We start from the raw sequence: 25,366 nt of genomic DNA on the forward strand, positions 1-25,366 counted from the left end.
GGTCACCTTTGGGAAAGTCTTAGGAGGCAGAACTTCTGAATGGGTCACAGTTTTCAATGTTCTGAAGCCACTTGGAGAGAGAAAGACACTTGAACATTTCAGAAAGGGCAGCAGTTTTGAATGTACCTCCTTCCCCCAGAGCTATCAAAAACCTGCCTCTTTTTGCCTAGTTCAAAAGCCACTTCCTCCTTGTACCCTTGCTGGATAATTTCAAAAGATGTCAATCCCTTTCAGATTCAACTCTACTTTCTCTTCTGCTTTCTATTCTTATTTAATAATTTGTGAACAAAGTTTCTTTCTTGAAGTCAAAAATTCTGCCCTATCATCTTTTTATCAAATACGCCCAATATGGGTTCATTAATTACTGGGGATGGAGGTATCTTACACCAACTGCTTGTTCATGGGTACGCCCCTCTTAAGCACTTTAAATTTAGTCAACCAATCAATCCAACTCACAATGTTTAAAGATTTGATATGTTTGTTCAAAGGGTCTTAAAAAAAAAAAAAAAAGCTTATCTGACTTGATTTAAATGATTCTTAGAAATAAGTAGGGAAAAAATATTTGTGGTGCCGTCTTTAATCGTCTCAGGGAGAAAATTCCCTATATTAATGTTGGGTAGCTATGCAAACCTCAATTTGTCAGTTTAGTAATCCCATTTTTCATGGTTTATAGAAGGCTCAAAACAAGAGAAAAATAGGCAACATTTTTCATTCATAGGAAAAGACAAATCAGATAGTACTTCGAAAATGCCTTTCTCTAAATCACATGAAGTTTTCTAAGTTACAGACATTGGCTAACTTATTTCAAGCCATGCTCATTGCAGCAAAATGTTTGCCTAACAAAAAAATATAGACAAGTCCTTAGATTTCACTGTAATGGGATTCACCTGTATTATAAAAATAGCCTCAGAAGTGACTGAGTCCGGGTGGTCCTTGTTACCTGTGTTGGTTGTGACCTCCAAGGGCTCACTGAAGTCTCCATAGCCAGCTGCTGTCCTGGCTCGCACGTGGAAAACATAGGAAGTGAGAGGGTTCAGGCCTTTGATATCTGTGTTCCTGGCAGCTGTCCGAACTATACGATAGCTTCGCTCATTTTGATCCTACATCATGGGAAGATAAAATTGGGGAAGGTAGCAAAATAAATCTTCTGCTTACTCTAGGTGCAATATTAAAGGAGTCAAGCCAGTCGACTCAGAAGCTGAAAGTAAATGGAGATGAATAAACTCTCTGGAGCCTATATTCTCTTGGATGTTATAAGTACTATTGTTACTTCTTACTTGTTGAAAGAAATGCGGAATTCAGGTATGACTTATTGACGCTGACCATATCCAGATCTTTCCTCCTACTCTTTTTTTTTTTTTTTGAAAGGAACATTAAATGATGGTTGGTGGCTTTTCTAGCTCCACACCCAGCAATTTAAAAGAAATAACTGTGAGAAGGTCCCTTGTCTTTTTCCATTTTCTGTTTCTAGAAAATGTAAAATGTGTTGTAACATGGTTTCAGTGGAAAAGTCCTGTCCCTTTTCTACTTTTAATAAGAAAGCCAATAAGTGATTATCTTTAAAAAGAAAAAGAAGACAATTGTTCATTTTCTAGACAACCTCGAATGCAAATAGCTCTCTTCAAAATTCTGTCCTTTAAGAGAGACAAGTTATTTGTAAAAATAATGCCTTTCTATTACTTTAAGAGGCTGAAGAATGTGATTTTCCTTCCCTGACTTTCTATTAAAAGTCATCAAAACCCACATCTTTATTCTGAATAGCAGTGATCTACTTAAACAGATCATTATTTCAACTGTTATGAGTCACTCTCCTGATATAAGGTTCATAGATTAGAACTTCTTAGCTATCTTGATTTCCATTACTAGATAGTAAAGATATAGTTATATTACAATACAGTATATTATTGTTATTGTTATTTTCTGCTTTTCAGGATAACTAAGTAAATGATAAATTTCATAATCATACTTAATTGGGAAGCAAAATGCATTTGATCGGGGATTCACTGGTATTCCATGACTTACAACTGGTTAACACTTAAACAGAAGGGAGGGAGCAAAGGAGGATGGGAAGGAATTGAGGAAAGAAGGAAGAAAAGAAGGAGGGAGGGAGGGAGAAAGGAAAGAAGGAAACAAAGAAGGAATGAAGGAAGGGAGGGAGGGAGGGAGGGAAGGAAGGAAGGAAGGAAGGAAGGAAGGAAGGAAGGAAGGAAGGAAGGAAGGAAGGAAGGAAGGAAGGAAGGGAGGAAGGGAGGAAAGAAGGAAGGAGTATTGTTCACTCAAGTAATACCTTCTCATAATACTTGACTTCATATTCCAGGATTACACCATTGGGCCGATCTGGTTCCAACCAAGCCAGTGCCACACTGTATCTTGTGACTTCTTTAGCCTGGACCAAAGCAATGGATGATGGTGCTGTTAGAAAAAACAAAAGACAAAGGACATTTTCTTTAGGAAAAGAAATGGTTTTGGTGGTATCCAGAAATAATTTCATGTTATTTAAGAAAAGTGTGAAAGATTGTCTTGTCTTCCCCTTGATCATTTTACTCTTCAGTATAAAATCATACCATTTTTATCCTTCTCTCCAGTATATTTTTGTATGTGTTTGTCTTAAAAAGAGAATCTCTGAAGTAAAAGCCTGGTGGGCTCATAGGCTTGTAGTACCATTTCCACAGCATGTAGCAACATTTCTCATAAAAAGGCTGTAGCTACAGAGAAGGCTGTCTTGTTTTTAACCTTTTGTAAGCCATGACAGCCTTTGGAAGACCTCATTTTAAGCTCGGTAAAGCTACATCTAATCCTACCTCCCAGTATTATGAGTGCCATCTTACTGGACTTTAATTTCATATGAGCAAGAGAATGTACAAGTCTTCCATAAGTATTGTAGGGAATGCCAAAGGGCAAACAATTTACAGACTTTCCAATATAAATAAAAGTACTGCTTAATTACAGTAAGAGTTCAGTCTGAACGCGACCATGTAAATAATGAATACAAATCAAGCAGTGTTAGTCTCTCTGAACACACGTGGCATTTTGCAGCTATTTTACGAGAGCTGACATGTTGCCTTTGCCTCCTCTTTCCACTGCGAAGGACACAAAGGCAGCCCTCTAGTGGGTGTGTTATGGGGTGGAAGGAGGGCCCACTTGAGATTTATACACCCAGGCTGCCTGATGCTCACTTCTCCACTGTGGTGGTCGCATCTCCAGCCAGACGTTATCAGGCTCTGCTGACACCGACAATGGCTGGTACCCATGCGCAATCTCCAGGGAGAAGGGAAAGTATTCATGAAATCCTTAATCTTATCTAACAAAGCTGCCCTGGAGAGCCAGAGATTAGAGAGCTCCCTAACTCCAATGTATATATTCTTTTGTTCCCAAACTGGGGAAACCAATGTCAAAAACTGGCCACTGAGGAAGAATAAATTAGTGCTGGGTCATCCTCCTGCCCTTTTACAATACATGCGTATGACTGCCAACCCCTAACTCCAAAGAACAAAGATAAAAAGTAAAATACATTGTCACTGAAAATGGTATGGGAAAAGCTTCAGACCTGCTTGAGCATGTCTGACGGGTGTACTGATGGCAGGGAAACCAAGCAGACACACCATAGTCAAACAAGGGAGTTTTCCAGCTGAATCCAGTACAGTAGAGACTGTCTTCTGGAGGGGATTATTTGACAGCCTGGGATCTCTATTAGGATGGTAACAGGCATACATGCACACACGCACACACACACATACACACACACACCCCCCTATTTTTTTTTTCCTCTCTCTCAGTCCCAAAGCTATTCCAGATTGCATCTCAGGCAAAAACACAAGAGAAAGATACAGCAGATACACATGTCCTCCATCAAAGGCAATCCCAAGGTTAGTAATACCAAACCCAGTGAACAAAGCTGCACGCGGCAGACATATGGAAGCCACTGAACATCTGAGGAAAATGAACAACGGAAATGTGCTCATTACATTCATTAAGGCTCCCTTCTCCCAACACACACACAGGCACACACACACATACACACACGCTCACATTTTCTCTTTCTTTCCTGGTTGACACAAAGCCATTGTCCAACAACATGCAAAAAGTGACTCTGAAAAATATAGAGGTAGCAAGGAGCCTAAGAAAACTGCCTGGCTGTGGAGGTCATTTCACTCCAGGTAATAAATACATTGCCTAACAGACCACTGTAGCATACACTCCACAAAAGGCGCTCTTTAAACTCTCATGTTCAGGATTGAGAAATGAAACAGAAAAGTGAGGTCACGAGAAAGCAAGTGGGAGGGAGAAAAATCATAAAATTATAAAATGAACTTTTTCTCGGAAACGGTCTGGGTCAGATCCTGATAATCGACAGATTCCTTGGGAAATAACTGCCTGCCTGCCCTTGGAATGTACTGATGAACTAAGACAGCTTCTCTCTGGTTGGGTTATCATTAAACTGCTGCATATGGGAAATGAGCTTGATTTCTATTTTAGAAGTTTGAGCAGCAGTGTTCCTGTGACCATTCAAAGGGAATATGGACTCAACTAAGGTGCTCAAAAAATCTCACGCAGGGAGTTGGCAATACAATCATGTTAACTCATAGAGTATTTCTAATACAGCCCTGCTTGGGAAGCTGATACGCATACATGTGAAAATAAACCAACACAGTGTACCTTGACACAGCTGCCATAAAAATGGAGAATAAGGAGCTATTGAAAGAGAAATGCAAGCAAGAATGAAGGACTGAATGAAAATAGAATGCTAGGCTGAGGACAGTCAGAAAACTGCTGAGTTGACATTTGTCTTTTGTACCTACTAGACAAATAAATGCAACCAAGGAAAAGCAGAATACATAGATCGAATTCACAAAGAGCATTATGTTGTATGGTTGTAAAGTCTAAATTCTTTATTGATCAGATGTTCTTCAGAAGAGCATGTTATCAGGGCACAATGACACAAGCAATCCATGAACAAGTGAGGTTGGGAAATGTACCTGAAATATACAACTGCACTGAAGTATAAGATGCCAGTCATTTTCCACCTGTGGAGAGCTTATCTTCTCTAGTAAGAAGGAGTTTGAGAAAATCTGGGCTTTGCCATACTGCCACTTTGGAAAGGAGGCAGCTTGAATGTTCTCTACATCATAAGCCACATATGGGCTTTTCCCTCACCTTTTCTACCCCATTTCCAAAACAGGCTTCAACTTTACATCGGGAAGGCATCACCCTACTATATGTGCCTGCCTGTGGGTCATTTCCCTAGATGAGGCATTTGCCAACGACATTTTGCAATTTTCCCCTACCGCGGTGTTTCCCAAGCATCAGACTTCCACGCCACACATTTGCTGCCACATCCCTCTGCAGCTTGTAAGATGATTTAAGTAATATTTTCTTTAATAAATGCAGTATCTTTAATTTCAACAGTTGTATTTAAAAAGAAATTTCTCATTTACTGGTATCAATGAAACCCTGTAATCAGTTGAAATTAATGACAAGTAACCATAAAAATGAACATTGCATGTAAATGAAACAATGTTATCAATGTTTGCTGGACACTCTTACTTCTCCAAGGATTGTTAAAAATGGAGATTAGCCAGTGCTAGAGAAGCAAAGGATATCTGGGCACCGACTTGAGATTCTGACCTTGGAGTACTCAGAATTACTGAGAAAGAATTGAAAATGAACTACATTGTACACAGGGCAATTCAGTATTATATAACATCTCATCAGTGTGTTCCCGAAAATCATCTCTGATGCCACCATAGGTATGTTTCCACACTTTGGTAAACCATGCCCAACCCAAAGGTCTTGAATCCTGATTTGCAATATTCCAGGGCTCTGCCCTTTGCTTACAGAATTAGAAGAGATAATAGAATTTTTTTAAAAAAGATTGTCCATCCCACCCTTAAATATATAGTTAAATAAGAGCTTTGACCAATCAATGCCTAAGTTCAAAAGAGAGCTTCTAATTATAGTAGAAAATTTGGTCACCATAAAAAGACCAAGCAGAAAAAAAAGATTCTCAGTGGCCACTCAGTTCTTTGATTTACATTCTGAAATCTCGTAGAGACAAGGTTCTTCCTCACCATCAACTCAGCCACTAGACACATACTTAAAGAGCACCTATGGAGCAAGGCCAAGACGGGGAATGGGTAAGCATGGCCAGATAAAAAACAATTCTTGGTATCAGACTAAGTACCACCAAATACTTTCGCCTCTTCTTAACTAGAAGAAGGTTTGGGAAATTTTTGTAATAGTCTTACGTAGAAAACACTTTCCAATGTCAAGTCAGAGGACCCATTTTTCAAGAATTTAAGAGGAGATGATTCCTACTGCCCCTCTTCTTATTCAAGTTCTCTCATGGATGATGGAGAGGAGTTAAGTAGGGGACACTTTCTCACACATTCTATCTGTAGACACTCAATACACCGCTGAGTGTCAGAAGCAAAGCCAGGAAGAAGCTGGGGGGCTGATGAACACATTCTCACTACAAGAAAGAGATGCGTCATAGATTGAAAAGCATTCCTATCTACCCACGGATGTCTTTCATAAAGGAGGTTCTTGTTTTAAGGACAGTTTTGTGCCTCCGGACAAATGCAGGCATTCTTTAATGGCTGGAATTTAGTCATGACACATAGCAATGAGAGCTGGTCATGTCAGTTGACAGTAGTATGGTTAAAGAAAGATGATGATGTAAAAATCACAAGGCAAGCACTCCGAAAGGGTAGCTCTTTAAAAAAGATGTGTGATTTAATTCAATGGAGTCCTTAATTTTCAAACCTTTACAGCAAAATTTCCAATGACTCATAGATGTCAATTTTGCTGGTTTAAGGTACCTATCCTGAGACCTTCATTTTTTTATTACTCACAAGGAGATTTCAGCAGTTTTTAACCCAAAACATGTCTCTCATTTCTTGTTCTTTTTAACTTACAAATCATGGTGACACATGCATTCAATGGTGCTCAACAAATTTGTCAAATTTTTATATATTAAAATTCCTCTAAAAAAATCTTTACTGTAGACAGCAAAAATTTTCTAAACATAAAGTACCAGAAGTAAGCCATCCTTAAAACAACTTTCCACCTGCACCTGTTTCAGAAGACCTTTTGTGGGGTTGGTTGTACTATTTAGGTTAACTGAGATATTGACAATTGGGGTGAAGCAAATGACAACTCTAATTGTAAATGGAGTCTCTGTTTCTAAGGTCTGTGTGATGCTTCTGAACATTTTTCAAACACACAGCCTGTAAAATGTCATTCAAATGTAAGTTAACATTAAAACTAGGCATCACTGCACCTGCTCCAGACAGCATTTTGAGGTTCTGCTCTTTAGGCTGAGGAAGGTGTTGACAATTTGCTCCACATTTCTTCTCTGTATCTGTAGGGCATATGCAAATAGTTCTCCTGACTTCCTAACTGCCAAGGTGGAGTGGTGGTAAGACTCCTAAGTCATAACTAAATCCAAAAAGGATCATAAGCCTCCAAAGATGGACTAGGGCAAAGTCAGTCACTGCCAGCAGAAGCCATTAGTTACTACATATGCAACAGCCACCAACGGATATAAAGTTGAAATATGGGGTTAATAGGGTGGAGAGCCCTTTGCAGTCTTAATGTAAGCAAGCAGGATTATTGGGAACAGACTCTGTTTATCCACATACCCAATGGACACAAGCGAAATTGTAGCAAAATACCATTTTTTAAAAATGATGAAGCAAAAACCAAAAGAGGATGAAAGGAAAAATTTACCAAAGCTTTCCAGTTGAAAGATCTGAGCTTTCTAATAGAGCTCCAAGATAAATTTCACTCCCAAAGAATGTTGTATCCACAGTTCTACAAATCCCCAAGAAACTGAGAATTTCTAATTCTAAATAGAACCCCCATTTGCTGTGTACCTGTGGTTACATTTGGTTTGAGAGCACACCACAATGCGTTCAGAAGGTACACGTGGGTTTTATCTCTGTGTGTGTTTTTGATAAACAGAAACAGCACAGATTAGGGGCTCTATCATGACTCTCTAACAGTGGTGCATTTCACAAGGAGAAATTACAGGAGATGCTTTGATGTCAAACAGAGGTGGCTGCCTTTAAGAAAATGGTAAATTTAACTTTCTTTGGTTCAAAGCTCAGCAGTTCTCCTTGCTCCCCACTCATGTGAATGCTGCAATTTTCTTGTATTCACTTCCTCAATGACTTGCCATTAAACACCTACAAGTCATTTTACTGCAGCAGTTTGGTACTTGTGACACCCAAATGGGATGGAGAAGAGAAGAGGAGATATGGAGAAAAGAAAGAGAAGAAAGCTTCACATGGTTCCTGAGCTAAAAATTGTTTTCTTGAGTCCAGTATCACAAGCAATGAATTAAAAACACTTTGAGGGGAACTTGGGAGGAAAAAGAAAACAGCTGAAGTACGCAGACTGCATTTCATTACTGGTTCAAATTAGAGGGTGGAGAGGGTGAGCCAGGAAATAAACAGATGCAATGAAAGGTCTCCAGCCTGTGGGCAAGGGAGAGTGAAAATAGCCCTTTATGAAAGTCAAGACACCTGAAGCCATGGATATCAGCGGTACACAATGGCCAGTGTTTGGAGGAGAGATGGCTTCTTAACCACGGCAGGGTTACCTTTCCCCTCCCCAGGATCTGGATTTAAATAGATGATATTTACTCAAGGGGTCTTTCATTGATAGAAAAATATAAACCCACCATTTATACATATCTCTGCCTAATGCAAATAGCATATTTAAATTTAATTACTTGGAGCTTAAGGTGATTTTGTTCCCATTTCTTTCTCAATTCAACACCCCAGCTCTGATTTGCTCCTTATCAAAGGTTTGTGCATTTTAAAATGCTGTCAAGCATCAAAATGAAATGCTTCAGAGCACTAATGATATCCTTGTGATTAAGGGTTTTGCGTCTCTGAGATGCTAGGAGCTCTGGTGCTAACATTAATTGTTTTCTTCTACACTCCAGATGGAGAGAAGGATTTCTCCTCTCATGCTAGGCAATACCTATGGCATCAAACATAACTCAGCAATATGTATACGTTCTTTTTCTTACTATTATCATTACATTATTTTATAGTGCAACAGTTTACAAAGTGCTTTCACATATACATGATTTTGTTTGCAGTGCATTCAATCAGCTGGGTCAACTCCTCTGCTATCTTTTAGGTAAAATCATTAAAATCCCCAACCACCCTCACTCGATGCATCATCAAAGTAAAAAGTCAGCTCCACCCCACCTCCTCCAGCTTTTAGTTGCTACATCATGCATTCATACAAGCACAGTTTCTCATAGTCAAAAAGTGAAACTGTTTTTAAAGCAAACTTGCAAAAAGTATAGAAAAAAAACCTTGATTATTCCAAAATCGATATAGGATTTTTTCCCATATTTGACAAAAAAAAAAAACAAAAAACAAAAAACCAAAAACCATAGAACCAAATTTTCAGCCAAAATCTTTAGAAGACTGTGAATTCAATGAAATTCATTTATATTTAGATGTGGAAGTATTCATATTTATTAAGCTTAAAGTTAGAATGTATGAGAGATGCATTTTTTCCATAAAGTGATTTCCAAGGTCAGAGCAGAGTCTGTTTTAAACACATATTAGGAAATAAAGCAGTGCACAGCCACATTATCCTTCAGCAACATTTACTGAAGGATACAGTTGACCCACGCTGCCAATGATTTTAAGAGTCTGATTTTGGAGCACTGTAAATACTTGAACTAAATGATTCCAGAGTAAGACTTTGCAAAGTCTGTGATTCGGTTTTTACTTTTGGTTTAATAGAAGACGAAAATTTTGCAACCCTTTTTTATTTCCCAGATAGATGGGACGGCACGTCATTTTCTTTGTGCCAGAGAGATGGGCAACAGATTATTTTCGACAAATCCTTTACAGAGAGGTATTGGTTAAATTTTATTTTATTTTATTTTATTTTATTTTATTTATTTATTTTTTTTTTTGAGACGGAGTCTTGCTCTGTCGCCCAGGCTGGAGTGCAGTGGCCGGATCTCAGCTCACTGCAAGCTCCGCCTCCCGGGTTCCCGCCATTCTCCTGCCTCAGCCTCCCGAGTAGCTGGGACTACAGGCGCCGCCACCTTGCCCGGCTAGTTTTTTGTATTTTTTAGTAGAGACGGGGTTTCACCGTGTTAGCCAGGATGGTCTCGATCTCCTGACCTCGTGATCCGCCCGTCTTGGCCTCCTAAAGTGCTGGGATTACAGGCTTGAGCCACCGCGCCCGGCCTGGTTAAATTTTAAATGATAGAATGTGATGCTATTCTTAGCCTTCACATTAATTGTTTGCATAAGGAAGTTGAAGGTGTTGAGTTGGCCTCTTCGGCTAAGGCATCCAAAACTGTGAGATCCCTTCCCTTCTAGATAGAGCTTCCCAGCCAAAGACTACCTTCCTAGATTCCTTTGTATCAAAGGTAGTTCATGTGACTGAGTTTGGGGTAATGGAATGTGGGTTGAAGTGATTTCTCCTCTTCTAGATCTGACCCATAAATAGCTCCCTGTGACTCTCCATTTTCTTGAACCCACAAGCCAGAGGGAGGTTAATGCCCCAGGCCCATCTTGGAAGCTCTACACCCAACAACCCCTCATCACCACCGACTGGATGCAATTTCAGCAAGAAATAATTTTCTATTGCACTAACCCATTGAACTGGCATTTGGGGTTAAAACAGGTAGTCATTCAAGTGAAGTGGAGCCTTTTGGCAAAAAAGAGGTATTTGCATATCACAACTAACTCAGATAAACTATAGAAGTACTGTGGCCCACGGAAGATTGGTCTGTGGTTTTGCAGCCTCCTGAAAGGCCTTTGGGTTCCCTCCTGGAAACTCCAGCTCCTGGTCATGCACGATGAGCAGATATCCACCCATTTGTGAGAAACTGGAGCGCGCTGCCCCAAGGTCAGCAAAGTCAGTGACAGAGGCTGCGTGGCTTCCCAGGGACAAAATCACGGGCACCAGTCTTCTAACAGGGAATGAAATCGGCAGAATCGCAAAACACTGGGCCAAAAGATTCAGCTGATCTTGTGTTAATGCTAAATGGGAAAAGACAGTGGGGTTCTCAAAATGGTTTAGTTGAGTTTTCTTTGTAGAAAAGAGTTAATTTAGTTTTCACTGCATTATTAACTGCTTAAGCAGATGAAGACTTAGGCCCTTTGAATTGCCACAAGACAAAGAATGGAGAAAGGAGCAAATCAGATGCCAGTAAACTCCTGGGCAAGGCACGTGCACATACACGCACACCTGACATCATTTCATCCCTACAACTCTCTGAAGTAGTTATAATGATCACCCTTACATTTCAGATTTGGAAACTCAGGCACAAAGAAATTAAATAATTTGACCGAAGCTATAAAATGAGATTTAAAACTCAAGTTCACCTGGCTCAAAAGTATGTGATCCTCCCTCTACACCACATGTCTGTAATAACATACACACTAAACTAGCATTTACTGAGTAATTATGATGTGCTGAGCATTGTTCTAAATCTCTTGCAGGAGTTAATTCATGTAAACCTCACAAAAACTCTATGAGACAGGTACCATTATTATCCTCATTTTATAGATCAGGAAGATAAGGTACAGAGAGTTTGAATAACTTGCTCCAAGTTATGGCTTATATGTGGTCATAATTCAAAAGTCTGGTCCTAGAGCCCTCATTCTCAACCACTGATCTATAGAAAGTGGCTGGTCTCTGCCCCTCCTTTCTCTGGTAAGAAATAGGAGACTTGAAGGTTTAAGTGACTGTTTTCCCACAGCAGTAGTGGCAGCAGCAATAGAGTAAATCTTTCTAAAGTCTGCTCTGTTAGCTACAGGGGTATCTATGTACATTGCGGGCTGTCAGAAACGCAGGGGTAAGTTAGATACGATCCCTGCTCACAGACAAACCTTAAAACTTTTGGTGCAGAATGAATTCACATTTGAACTAACCTAAAGAGCTGAGGCAAGAATAAAACAAAACAAATTCAATTACCAAATAAAAGAGTAAGTCTTTGGAACTAGGGAAAGGGTAAGGATACAAGACAAGCTTCTGGAAGACTGGCAATGTTCTATTTTTCTGTTCCTTGGCCTGGGTGATGGTCACATAGGTGTTTACTTTGCTATAATTCAATGACTATACATTCGAGTCTTGCTCACTTTTCCATATGTGTATATTTCACAATAGAAAGGTATAAAACAAACACAAATGTTAGGAGTATTAAAAAGGAAGTATCATATTTATTACTAGAAAGATCCATACACAACATTTAGTATACCTCCTGGGTTAAGCCCTAAAGATGTCATGAAAGATGTAAGGTTTTGCAAATTAGAGCTTTTGCAACTTTTTAATCATTATGCTGAAACATACAGCAATCCTTGTTCTTCATAGTAAATAAAATGCACTACTTAAATGTCTGTTTTACTTTTTTAAGTTAGCTAGTGTCTTGAATTAGCATTATTACAGGTACAGTCATAGGATCAGATATAAAATTATAAGTGGGTAACAGCTCAACTGGAAACCAAGGCCTGTGTCCACCAGAAGTAACAGGGAATTAACCTCAGGGGCACCCAAGTGTGTTTGCTGCAGTTCAAGTGTATCCTATGTTTCGTCTGGGAGCTGCTTGTTTTACTTTCTATTGCTTACTAAGAAATTTGTTGGCAGGTTCTGACAAGGATAGCTCAACACTTGCCAACAGAAACATGGCAGGATTCAATGTGTGTGTTTCCTGTTATAAGTAAGAATGCCAGTTTGAGGCAAACAGGAAAACAATCTTTCCACTGGAAGGCAATTTAGAAGAATTTGCCTGAGCAAGATAATTGTTTTAAGGTAAGAAAATGGGGTGAAGCTAGCAACAACAACAACAATAAATATATATATTTTTTTCTCTGAATGCTTCAAGTGAGGTGAATCTTCTCACTGGGTCTTAATGTGGTGTTGAAAGTTATCTAACGTTTCCACTCTTAGTTAAAATTATTTTATGTGTAACTTGGTGACACAGGATGTGAGCCCTCACCAAATGGAGGCCTCCATGACCTACAATGCCCTCCAATCACTTCCTAGGGAAGATCAGGAAAAAAAGGTCAAAAAAATTATTTTTTAAACAAACAAACAACAAAAAATGCTCTCCAAAATTAATTTGGAATATGGAGAACAATGTAAGGAAAAGGTTCATTTTTACTGAGCAGAATACAGAAAAGAGAAAGGAAAGGATTAGCTGTTGTGAATCAAGGCTTCTGTTCCTTTTGCTGTCAACTCCACCAGGGAGCTTCAAGCATTCCAAGTCTGGAAAATAAAAAGCTATGCTGCAGGCTTCAGGTTCTCTTTGTTACTCAGACAGCTGCTAATCGTCCTGCTGCGTTAGGAACCCACGAGACAATGCTGTAACATTTAGCTTTCTGACATCCAAAGAATCTAGATCAGTCCCCAATTAAACAGGTATTAATCACAAAGACTCTAAAAGCCAGGATGACAGATGCACCCAGTAAATCTTTGCTGTTGCCTTTACTTTTCACACTCAGATTTCTACATTTACAGGCAGAAATACTTAAAAGCCTGCTCCTGAAACTTGACCAGTCAAAAACCTGGTTCATTACTTTATATCAGATGCTTGATGATTTCCTACCTCTGAAAAGCCTTTCAGAAAGAGGTAAGACATTGATCATTCTGCTAAAAGAGCCTGTCTGCTTCAATAAATAGATCCACTATGGTTGTTGTCATCTTGACTTTTTAAGTGTGATAACTAATTCAGAAGTGTTGTGGCTTTGCCACTTGTTATAGGGAAATCCAAATCATCTGTGAAGTTAAAAAAAAAAAAAAAAAAAGTCAGTGGATGAACCCAGAAAACATCAATGGGCAAAATATTAATACACTAGTAATACCAACGATCTCTTCCAACTCGGGCCAAATCATCTTCAGGTCATGAACCTGATTAGAGTGAATGAATGAAGTATTTTAAACCAGATAATAGAAAAGAGTATGTGTTGGATGAATCCTTCTGAATTCCACGTTTTGAAATTTATGTTGATAAAAGGGACTCAGTGTTACTTTTTCATCAATTTCCATTTCACAAGAGCATGAAGATAGCCTTATTTAACTCTGTCAAAGAATATCATTTACAGCTTTTGTTATAAATAAGTGACTAGGTAATCAACCCCCAAACACACAAACAAATAAAAGTAATAATTTTCATAGCCAATATCTAATCACTATAATACACAATGAAGAGAAAAGCAGCAACACGAGAGGCTCACATGACCTCAGAGGAAACCAACATTAGCTATTCTGAGTTATTAGAAATCTTTTTAAATTAGATTTCTATTTTTTATTTCTCAAGCTAACGGAACCCATGAGACAAGTACAATATTTGCAAGGTGCCAGCTCAAGGGGCTGAATTCCTTGACTTTCAATGGAGCCTGAATATATTATAAATTACTCCGTCCTCATCACTATCTCAGTGGTGGTCCACTGTCTTCCAAGTTGAAAGAGTTGGAAGTCAATAAATGTCACTTATGATATGAACACCTGTCGACTAAGACCTGGACTGAGACCAATTCCATTAACATAGTCATTCTATGGCTGCCAAATGGCCGGGCCTTGGACCACTTATGATATAGTCCCCATTCAAGGAGGTGACCTAAAGACAGAAAGGTCCAGAGTCCCATTAGTCATCTTCCAAGCCATCCAATTCTCCATCAGATATACTGTTGGAATGGGATACCTAGTTTTTTAATCGTCATTTAAAAAGATCACGTGAGCTGCTCAAAAAAATGTCATGGTGACCATAAACTGAAGAAAGATGCTCTTTAGCATTGTTACCAGCCACTGTCCTTTAGACCTAAGAAATTATTTTTTAGCAACTTCTATTTCTTTCTCTTGTTGCACTTAAAACACATAGGCAGAACAGAGGAAAAAATGAAAAATATTTGACAGAGTATAAATCATAGCATGAAATTATAGGCTACCAATGATTCCTGACAAGGCCAGATAGCCATGGTGGTAAAAACTCAGTTGCAAATCAATGTGTTCTGTGCTATTTGGAATTCTTCCAAGTCCAAATGTTGCTTGGTTTAAAGCACAATGAGAAGTGATGATCACGGACAGTAAACTAGAATGTTACAAGTAGGGGAGAGAGACAGAAAGAGAAAGAGACAGCGAGAGAGAAACAGGAAGAAGGCCACTGGGGTGAAGTTCCGAGACTCCTCATCTTTCTTATTGCCAGTTTGGTTCTGCTGCATGGAAGTGTGGGGAAGTTCCAAACACAGGGGATCAAAATATTCTGAGGACAATATTCATGATCCATAGAATGCTGAGAAGGTGGGTTTCAGTATTACCTCAGGGAACCTCTGCTTTATGTGTAGCCAAATCTTTCCTGCCCTGTTTCTTGCTTGCTATGTAGACAAGTGTAAGGAAGCACCTGGTGAGTGGAAAGAAGTGGGATAAAGACTTTTGGGTTAAATTACAGTCAGAACATATTCAGAACGCATCCTACACAAATGGTCACCACATGGTATACTCTCTGAAAATGTGGCCATGAAATTATATTCTTGCAGCCCTCATATTTGAAAATCTGTCTTTTTGGCAATTTTCTTAAAGGCTATGATACAGGTTAAGAACAGGATAATCATTTAGGAGAAGAGGTTTTAAGCTTGGAAATCTGCAACCCTAGAATTGTATTTTTATTTTACTTTTTATTTTTAGAGTATCAGCCAGAAGCTAAGTTCTATGTGCTAGATAGTTTAAATACCTATAGGCATTATAAGAATGAGGCAGAAACAACTGAGCTATTAAATTTTAAAATGTTATTAAGGTCAATAGATATCTTCAACCGGATCTGTGCTTGAGAATTCAAGATGACTTTTGTAGTCATAAGAAACAACAAAGAATGTAGTAGGAAAGCCATTACTGTTTTAGGACCTGTTTTTTGTTTTTGTTTTTTTTAAAAAAAAGAAAGAGAGAAAACCAGGGGGTTCACAGCATCTCACAGGGACCTCCCTCATGAACACAATTTGCTGAAGTGTGAAATTCAGCATAACCGGCTCTGCCCACGGAAGTCAGTATTTAGTCCATTCCTCTATACTGGAGGAGCTTATCAGAACTGCATCTCACCTAGAAATAGTTTTACAGCGTGATGTCTAAGAAAGACACTGGAGCAAGGCTCCTGCACACTATGGAGGAAGTTAATGGAAGTTATTTTTTGTTTTCTGAAATAGGGAGAGGAAAAAGAAGTGGAGGGAAAGAGAAAATGCTACTCTCCAACAAACACGTACGGTTAAGGCGAATCCTTGAAGAGTTTACAGTGAGATTGAAAGGGCTTCTCATTGATATTTCTCCCCATCATCATATTTCTCTATCACCTTTACATGATACTAGGATTTCTTAAATATATTACCAGCCTCTTAGAGCCACACCTGAATTAGTTGACTGTTCTGCACTGGAGTGTACAATGAAGGCCGTAAACACAATATATGCTTCTTAAAATTACTGTCCACTGCTCGTGGCTACAAAATGACACTTTCAGAGGGTAAGGTTCTGCTAAAGTTGTTCTCCTTGCTTCTAATATAAAACAAAACAATAAGAACCTTTATCACAAACCTTAATAATAACCCTATTCCTACTGTAAATGGAGAGAAATGAGATGATGTTAGCTCCAAGAATTTTCAAATCTCCAAAAGCATTCTCCTAAAAAGTTTCCTAAAATCACACCCTCCTGGGAACCCTATAGGATTGGGATTAGATTCAGTGGGTTTCAACATGAGCCTCATTAATAATTTTCAGATAAAATAAAAGTCTTTGGTTATCTTATTTCTTTATTTATCTTTAGATAAAAAGAAGTCTTTGATTATACTTGAGAGTATAGCGAACACTTGATCAAGCTTTCTGCTGGTTACATATTAAACATCCCTGGCTTGTGTATACGTGTGGTCCTAGCTTTGAAAAAGAAACATGAACGAAGTTGTGCTCCTATTTAACTTCACATTTATGCTCAAAATATGCACTTATTTTACCAAAAAAAAAAAAAAAAAAAAGGATTAATTCAAGAGGCAGATTTCCAGCTTGCAGTATGTCATCTAGAAAAACACAAACTCTCCAGGAAGTCGTTGTAAGCTACCCCCTTTGCAGTGTTTGTACTAATGGATGGATCTTACCCAAGCTTGCAACACACTGTGAGCCTGTTGGTGGCAGGTCACTATTTAGCACCCACTGAGAAGTTGAAGCTACGTATTTAAGTCTTGTTTGTATGCCCATGTCACAGACAAAAGATTCCTGGATAAGAATTTTTTTAAAACTTTTCTGTCCCACAGCCTTTATGAAAAGGATTTTTTTTGAAAGTGATAGCCAAACTGCCTGAAAAATTTGTGTACTGGAAGATAAGAATCAAAAAGGGGTGGACCATGTTCTTTATCTTTTCTCCACTTTTCCCTCCCAAGGTAACGGCAAGAACAGAATAGTAATAGAAAAAATATTTCATGTCTCTATCATTTTACCCATAAAGTATTTTAGATAGATATCAGGGAGTGGCCCCTGTACTTTTTCATAACAAAACAAAACCCAAAAGATGGTCAGAGGAGAACCATAGTACAGTTCGTTTAGATCAGGCCTACCAACTTATCAGAATAGAGAAAGAAGAAATAGAATCTAAGAGTGATTTCTTCAGCTCTGTGTCTATATAGGCAGACATTTTGATGACCGTTCAGCCAGATTCCCACAGTGCTCTGGGTGCCAGCCCTCACCTACGGAACCAAATCATTAGTGACATTTCCCAATGAGGAAGCCAATGGGTTCACTAGGCAAGCGACCACACTGACTGGCACCATCTCTCGTTTTTATCATTGCATTTTTAGGGGAGCCTGGGGAACCTCCTTCATTTCTAATTTTGGCAGAAGCAAAGAATGAGAAAGCATGAGTGCAGGTTGTGGAGGGAGTGGGGGGTAGAAAGGTGGACACTATAAGAAGGCCCATTAAATAAGAGAGATATTTTTAATACTGACAGATAGACCAAAAGTTTGCTTATCTTGATAGATTAAAAGGTAAACCCTAAAAATATCCTCACCAGTCTTTACCTGAAGACAACATACAGCATATCCTCTTACTGTACACCCACATCACAAAAATGCCACAGGGATGCTGAGACTCAGAGGAATTCTCTACGTATTTGGATGACATGGACAGGCATTTCCATTAGGCCCTGTAGATTTAAGATGTCTTAATGCAAGATTAGTCCTGCAGCCTGGCTTTGGGTTTTCAAGGTGTTTAAAGGCCGGGGGGTGGGGGGGGACTATTTAAAGACATCAGCAGGGGGTTAATAGAAGCTTTGATAAAATTTCTCTGGATCTTTTCATTGATGTTCAATTGCAGACTGGTTTCTGGAGACCTGTCTGGCTCCTCTGGGGAGACAGTAATTAATTGAGCCAGTTGGAGTGGCAACTAGATAATTTAGAAGCCCACCGGAAACGCTTGCTAGCCCTGCACTGCCCATTTCTCATCTCAGCCAGGCACTTATTTTTTAAATCTCTTGATGGCTTCTCCAGAGGGTATAAAAGTCGGTGGTTAGCGTTCGATGGAACAAGCACAACACTGAGAGATGAGAAACAAATCAGAATTAGGCTGTCAAGTGATTGCTGGTGAATGAATTTCCCTTCTTACAAACGAACATGCATATATCTTTCTGTAGGAGCAGAGGGAAAGGACTCAGGAAAAAATAGCGTTCTCAGTCCTGGGTGTATCAATAAAGACTTCATTTTCTGAGAGTGGAATATTCACATCTTTTTAGAAAAAATGCAATCTAACTTTTACTTATATGCAATAATTACCACTACGCTCTATAGACATACTATTTGTTCAGTCAACCTTGAAAAGTCGGATAATTTAGTAGGCTCATTCGCGAGGCTTTTATTTTTTTTCCTCCTCACCAGGGCTTGTGGCACCCACCCTGAATACAAATTCACAGACACTGGTGCCACACACAAGGGGCTGCGCCATTGTATATCTGCTGGTTTATTTTATTTTAAATTACGATCATAATGAGTGAGTATGCTTATTAATTACAGTAGTAGCAACAGTACTCTGGAAATGAAATTCTTTTCAGTATAAGGTTAGAATCAAGAGACTGTTTCTTAAAAAAATAAACAAATAAATGTACCGCATTTTTAAAAAAATGTGCATTTCATAGGCCTTATGAAGTAAACCAGGATCCCATGGCTAGACCAGAGCTGTTAATGGGAAAACCACAGCCTGGCTCCTCTGAAGCTCACTGTGTGCTTGCTTGGGCCTATAATTACCTATAATAGGCACAGAAAGGACTCTCCGACCGGCTACCATTCCCCACTAACAACTGAGGATGTGCAAACGACGTTTCAGCAAAATCTCTCAGTGGAATTGCTTTGCTGTCTGTTCGAAGGATTTTAAAATGAGTCTTTAGAAGGAGTTCTTCATTTTATAGATTTCACTAGTGCCATCATTTGTTTTTCCTTTAAATTTCTTAGGGGTGAGGAAAAATTACATGATTTACTGGAGATCAAAGGCAAGCATGAAATCATCTCGGAGAGAAGATAAGGCACAGGAGCAGAGCATAGAATTATTATTATTATTATTTTTTTGAGATAGAGTTTCACTCTGTCGTCCAGGCTAGAATGCAGTGGCAAGATCTTGGCTCACTGCAGCCTCCGTTTCCCAGGTTCAAGCAATTCTTGCGTGCCGCAGCCTCCTGAGTAGCTGGGATTACAGGCATGCACCACAACACCCATCTAATTTTGGTATTTTTAGTAGAGATGGGTTTTCGCCATGTTGGTTAGGCTGGTCTTGAACTCTTGGGCTCAAGTGATCCACTTGCCTCAGCCTCCCAAAGTGCTGGAGCCACTGCACCAGGCTAACATAGAATTATTTTAAAAGAAAATTGCTGTCAGCAACGATAGGACCTAGGCAACAGTGTGAAGAATGCATACTTTAAAGAGAACCAGAATATCAGTGAAGCATGTCCCACATAATCCATTTAAATCTGAGTGCCAATGGGAAAAGATTTATGGCTCAAGAAAGCAAAGTTATGACTGAAATCCTAATTATTTTAGTTAATTTTTTTTTTCTGAGTCAAAAACTTTACAAAATAAGGTGTCTTGCCAAATGGAAAGATTGTTTCAAATGTGAGATTTACCTAAATGTTACCCATTGCATCTTATGCCAAAACAATTTTCCACAAACGATACCAGTATTTCAATATCTTCTCAACCTGGTTTCTTATTGGTCTCCTTTCTTGATTTAGTACTCCAGAGCTCAGATGAGCAACCATTTTGTGTCAGCAGTGAGACAGTGCCTATGTTCGCTTGGCCGGACATTTGCTCTCTGTTGCACCTACTCAACTATGCCACTGTCACATGAAAACACTCTTACACAATATATGAACACATGAGTGGGAATTTGTTCCAGTAAAACGTTATTTATGAATGCCAATACTTGAATTTTATATAATTTCCAAATGTCACAAAATATTATTCCTTTTTTTATTATGTTGAACCCATTAGAAATATAAAAGCCAATATTCGTGGGCTGTCCCAATCTGAAGGACTGGATTTGGCCCTTGGGCCATAGCTTGCTGACCCCTGCTTTAGGGCACTAAAAGAAGCAAACATTTGTGCCTTAAAAATACCATCATTTGGCCAGGCGAGGTGGCTTACACCTGTAATCCCAGAATTTTGGGAGGCTGTAGCAGGCAGATCACTTGAGGTCAGGTATTTGAGACCAGCCTGGGCAACATGGAAAACCCCATCTCTACTAAAAAATACAAAACTTAGCTGTATGTGGTGGCACTCGCCTGTAATCCCAGCTACTCAGGAAGCTGAGGCATGAGAATCACAGGAACCTAGGAGGCAGTGGTTGCAGTGAGCCGAGATCACATCATCTCATTTAGGTTTAGTATTCCAATACAATTCTCAGAATCAGCAGGAATGTGCTTTCTGGTTGTGCCTTTGATCTCAGACCACATCTCAGGTCCACTCCAGAGGTGCCCCTCATACCTAACCATGGGCCAGAACCACTCACTGTCACAATTTGTCTTTCAACACCTTCATTTCAGGCCAAACTGGACTTTCCAACATCTCATCTTTCTCCCTTGTCCTTTCTGCTTTTAGAGATAATTATGAAATAGTCCTGTTATCTGACAATTACATTGATCTCAACATAGTCAGAGGCAGAATTTTATATACCGAAGCTGAAGAAGTTTGTATGGGCCCTTTCTGAAGCTCTGCTCCTGGTCTGATATTTGGAATTTTGTAGGGTTTTATTGTTTCACCCTTAATCACACAAAAGTTGTTTAAGTTTTAAACTCCACAAAGTCTGGCTCCGCCATGCCTACAGCATATTACCTACATCGATTGCTGTAAGATTTTCCCCTTTCTCCCACCATTTTCTTGAAGCTTTCCTCTTACTATCTAGAAGACAGGTAGCAATTATACCCAGTGGGGATGAGAATTCCCACTGTTCTCCATTATCCCACTCAAATCACATAATACGTCTAATTAAAAGATGGCAGAGAGAGAAAGAATGGGAACTTACCAGTTGAGTAATAAAAGACAGTGTGCCTCTTATACTTAGTTATTATCTTTTCCTTATTCATTATTTTGGTTTTATTAAATTTATCATTACTTGACAAAGAGTTAACTGATTTGTTTTTACTGTAAATAACGTTAGTCAACAAACAGATGGAACTGTATGACTACATGTTGCAGAGTGGCATTATGATGAGGTATAATGCCACTTTATGGCTGTTTTTTGTTTTTATTTATTTTTATTTTTTTGCATTCAGTGCTTAATTGTCAAACCCTAGAGAACAAGGCCAACCTAACAAGCAGCACCAGTTCATCTGATGGCAAAACAGCTACAACAGGATTCATGAGGGGTCTTGAAATGCCCTTTATAACTGCCTGTTCTCTGAGAACTGTAATGGGAGCATCATGCTCTCAGCATGGGGCAGTGAAGCCAGAGAAATGCGGAATCTTCCCTATGTGTTGAACCATAGGCCAGCTCAAGCAAAGGCCAGTTGGCTATGGAACCCTGAAGTGGTGGGCACTGCTATGAAGTCTGTTCTTAAAAACTATTGCTAGAACAGAGTTTTTCAGCCTTAGCACTATGGACATTTTGGACCAGAAAATTCTTCATTGCAGGGGTAGGGGATGCTGTGTTGTGAATTGTAAGATGTTTATCAGCATGCCTGGTTTCTACCCACTAGATGCAATAGCACCAAAAAATTGTCTCTAGACATTGCCCATTAGGGGTAGGAGCAGAAACCACCCCCAACAACTGTTCACTATCTTAGTGTTTTTCCCCGACAACGTAAATATCTTGGCAGGGCAAGGAATTGGAGAGATAGAAGGCAGACAGAATTCAGGTGATAATTCTGCTGAAGCATTTTTAGAGTGTTTTCCCACTCTTAGGATTGCATTGAGAGACCATTTCTAAACATGTTAGAAAAATAAGCCTTACTTCTTCAGGTTCATAGCTCAAGGTTACATACTTAGAATCACAGAATTTTGAAACAGAAAAGATCTCAGAGATTAGCTAGTTTAAATAATTATGTAATTCATCAAATATTTTAAATCCTCCAAACTAAGCATGCTACAGATGTTTGTGTCACCAGGACACCATGGCTATGCTAGAGAGAGGTGACCAGATCTTTCCATTATGAAGTATCTAGAATAGCATCACACGCAAAGTAAAAATCAAAAATGGACATTACTGCCTCTGGGTGCAATTTCGGGTGAGGAGAGAACACCATTCATGGGGGTTGGGTCTATAATGATTTAAAACACCAGTATATGGTCCAGCCTCATAGCTAGAAAACCAAGCAAAGGCGATGGGAGATGAATGGCAAGAAACGATTCAGAGATATTAAGGTACTGCTGGCTGCCATCGCAGCCTTTTTAACAACAACAACAACAACGAAAATTCACAGGTCTGTTGCTTGGTCAGAAAACCATGTTTCATTTACACAGCATTTCTCCCTCCTGGTGACACATCCTGTATTCATTTGCCTGATGGTCCACTTAAGTAAAAGTAAACCAAAGAAAAGCCATCCAGAAAACAAATCACCCAGCAGTCTGCTTATCCATTTTTCATAAACATCAGGACTATCTGCTTCTAAACAGAAGACAAAACAGTTGCTACAGGATGAAAGGATGAAGGAAAGTGGAATCTCATTTTGTTCCTTTCGGCCTGTAATGTAGAAAAGTAACTTTTGGGGGAGCTCCAAGAGCTTCCTCTTCTCCAGTTTTACTGGGTACAACTTCAGATGGAATAAGTAATACCCCCACCCTTACTCTTTTCCCACCTCTTCCCTTCATTGTTTCTGGCATGGGGTGAGGCTGGGAGTGACTCATCTCATTAGAGAATTTGGGAGAGGTACTGTGCCCTCAGCTCCACCCACTCTCAGACCTGCCTATCTGCCTATCTGCCTACCTGCCTGCCTGCACAGAGTGACCTTCCAACAACCTTAGCAGGGCAGGCAGGGAGCCTGCAGTTAGCCAGCTGGGCTGCAAGTGTCACTAAAGCAAGCCTTTTTGGCCACAGATAGAAAGCTCATATCCTTCCATCAGCTTATCAGCAAAAAGCTGACAGACATTCAGATTTCCTTTGTCTTCTGTGTCAACTGGTTTTCAGCCCAGAAGCAGAGGGAAAGGGTGTTTATTAACCCCCTAAGACCCCAGGAGTAAGATTTGGGTTAGGATTGTTTAAATAACCTTGTGAGAACACAGGCCCATTCACACCACATTCTACAATTAAATGATCAAAGCCCAGTTAAATCTCCATCTCCATGCCCAGATACTCACATAATCTGGTCTCATAAATGGGGAGAATGCCAAGCTGAACACATGAATGCTATTCATTATCTCCTAATTTTAAAGGAAAGCAACTTTCTACTTTCAGGAGTAGGATTCTCCCTGGTTTTTAGTACTGGCTCTGACATTAGCATGGATGAGTCACCTCACCTTCATGGAGCTGCTCCTCAACTCTTAAAGTCTCAAGGGCAGTGAACATAGGACTCAAAAATTCTAGCAGATTTTGAGTGATCGACTTGATTTATTATTTTTAACATGTTACTGATGAGAGAAAGAACCCTGTGAAAACAGAGCAAAGATGGAGAACCACTAACTTTTGGGGCCTCCAGGTGCTAAATGCTAACACTCATTAATTCTATGTATTCCTTATAGAGTAAGACATCATTGCCTATAGTGGTCCTCAAGGAATTTAACTTAATGAAATGATAGGAGCAATTGCAATTAGAATATAATTGTGTGTATGTAAATATACTTAGGGGAGCTTTGATAGAGTTTACGGTTGCTACATTCACCCAGAATTTTGGCCTACATTATTAATTGGCACTACTACGAAGAAAGGGTTTGTTAAGCAAAGGTAAACTATCCTGATGATTTGAATTAGAGAACTTCAAATTATGGTAGGATAATGAAGCAGTGCTCCGCACGTATACAATTCTCTCCTAAGTGAAAGCTTTCTGGCTGGCCACATAGGAGGTCTCCTTATTGAAAGATTTATTTTTAATTTTGAACAGCTTCCCAGCATTACCCTTCATGAAAATTAAAATAAGGAGCTGGAATTTTGTCCTGTTCAGCAAACCTCCTGGCAGGACTACATGCCATGGCAAAGAAAACCTTATTGTGTCAGAGTCATTCTCTGTCCGCTTTCCTACTAAATCTAGAAGAATTATACCTACATTTAAAATAAAACTTCACCCCACCCCACTCTGGCCCCGGAAATGTTTTTGCACATTTTCTTCTTTTGGAGGATTTTAGTGTGTCTTCTTTGGGCTCTCTGGACCTTTTGCCCAGGTAGGTGTTGACATAACTTCTTGGCTCAAATCTCTAGGTGTACAGGGAGTCACAGAAATCTCCTGTCCTCAGTATGGCTCCCACAGGCTTTTCTCTGCCAAGGAGAATGACTTCACCTTTTACAGATGAGGCTCCAAAAGTCCATTCCTAATTTTAATTTGGTTAAGAACATGCAGTGCTTACGAATGAATAGCCAAAAAGGTAGAAGGGGGCTGCACGTAAGAATACTGATCGGATCATCAACCAGATTCTCCAGATGGTGCCAAAATCATTCTGCTCTGCATCAGCTCCTAATTCAGAGAGACCAGTGGCACCGATGCGTGTTCCCAGGATCTGTGTGTAATATTTCCATTGCGTTCTTCCAAAAGAGAACTAATAAAACGTTGGCAATCACAGAGTACTCATATTTCTATCAAAAACTCCTAAATCATACTAGTCTTTGTAGAAAAATGAAACTAATGACCACTAACAGTGTTCACAACCTAAAAATACAGAATTACAAGACAAAGGCCTAGCTGGATGACCCGTTCACATTAGGTATTTTAAAAGACTGTTCACGTCTG

General features: G+C 39.4%; 1 protein-coding gene across 2 annotated transcripts in view; it reads right to left on the reverse strand.

Annotated features, from left to right (window-relative positions):
• Window positions 1–25,366, reverse strand: part of EPHA4 (EPH receptor A4) — a 153,326-nt gene that overhangs the window by 35,258 nt on the left and 92,702 nt on the right. For both annotated transcript variants that reach the window (XM_073020102.1, XM_073020103.1), the window contains exons 6-7: window positions 2,288–2,412; window positions 941–1,100 (exon numbers count right to left, since the gene is read on the reverse strand). In XM_073020102.1, the coding sequence (XP_072876203.1) occupies window positions 941–1,100; window positions 2,288–2,412 (285 nt within the window). The remainder of the gene's footprint in view (window positions 1–940; window positions 1,101–2,287; window positions 2,413–25,366) is intronic.

This window comes from Chlorocebus sabaeus, chromosome 10 (genome assembly GCF_047675955.1).
Source record: "Chlorocebus sabaeus isolate Y175 chromosome 10, mChlSab1.0.hap1, whole genome shotgun sequence".
Classification (NCBI taxonomy): domain Eukaryota; kingdom Metazoa; phylum Chordata; class Mammalia; order Primates; family Cercopithecidae; genus Chlorocebus; species Chlorocebus sabaeus.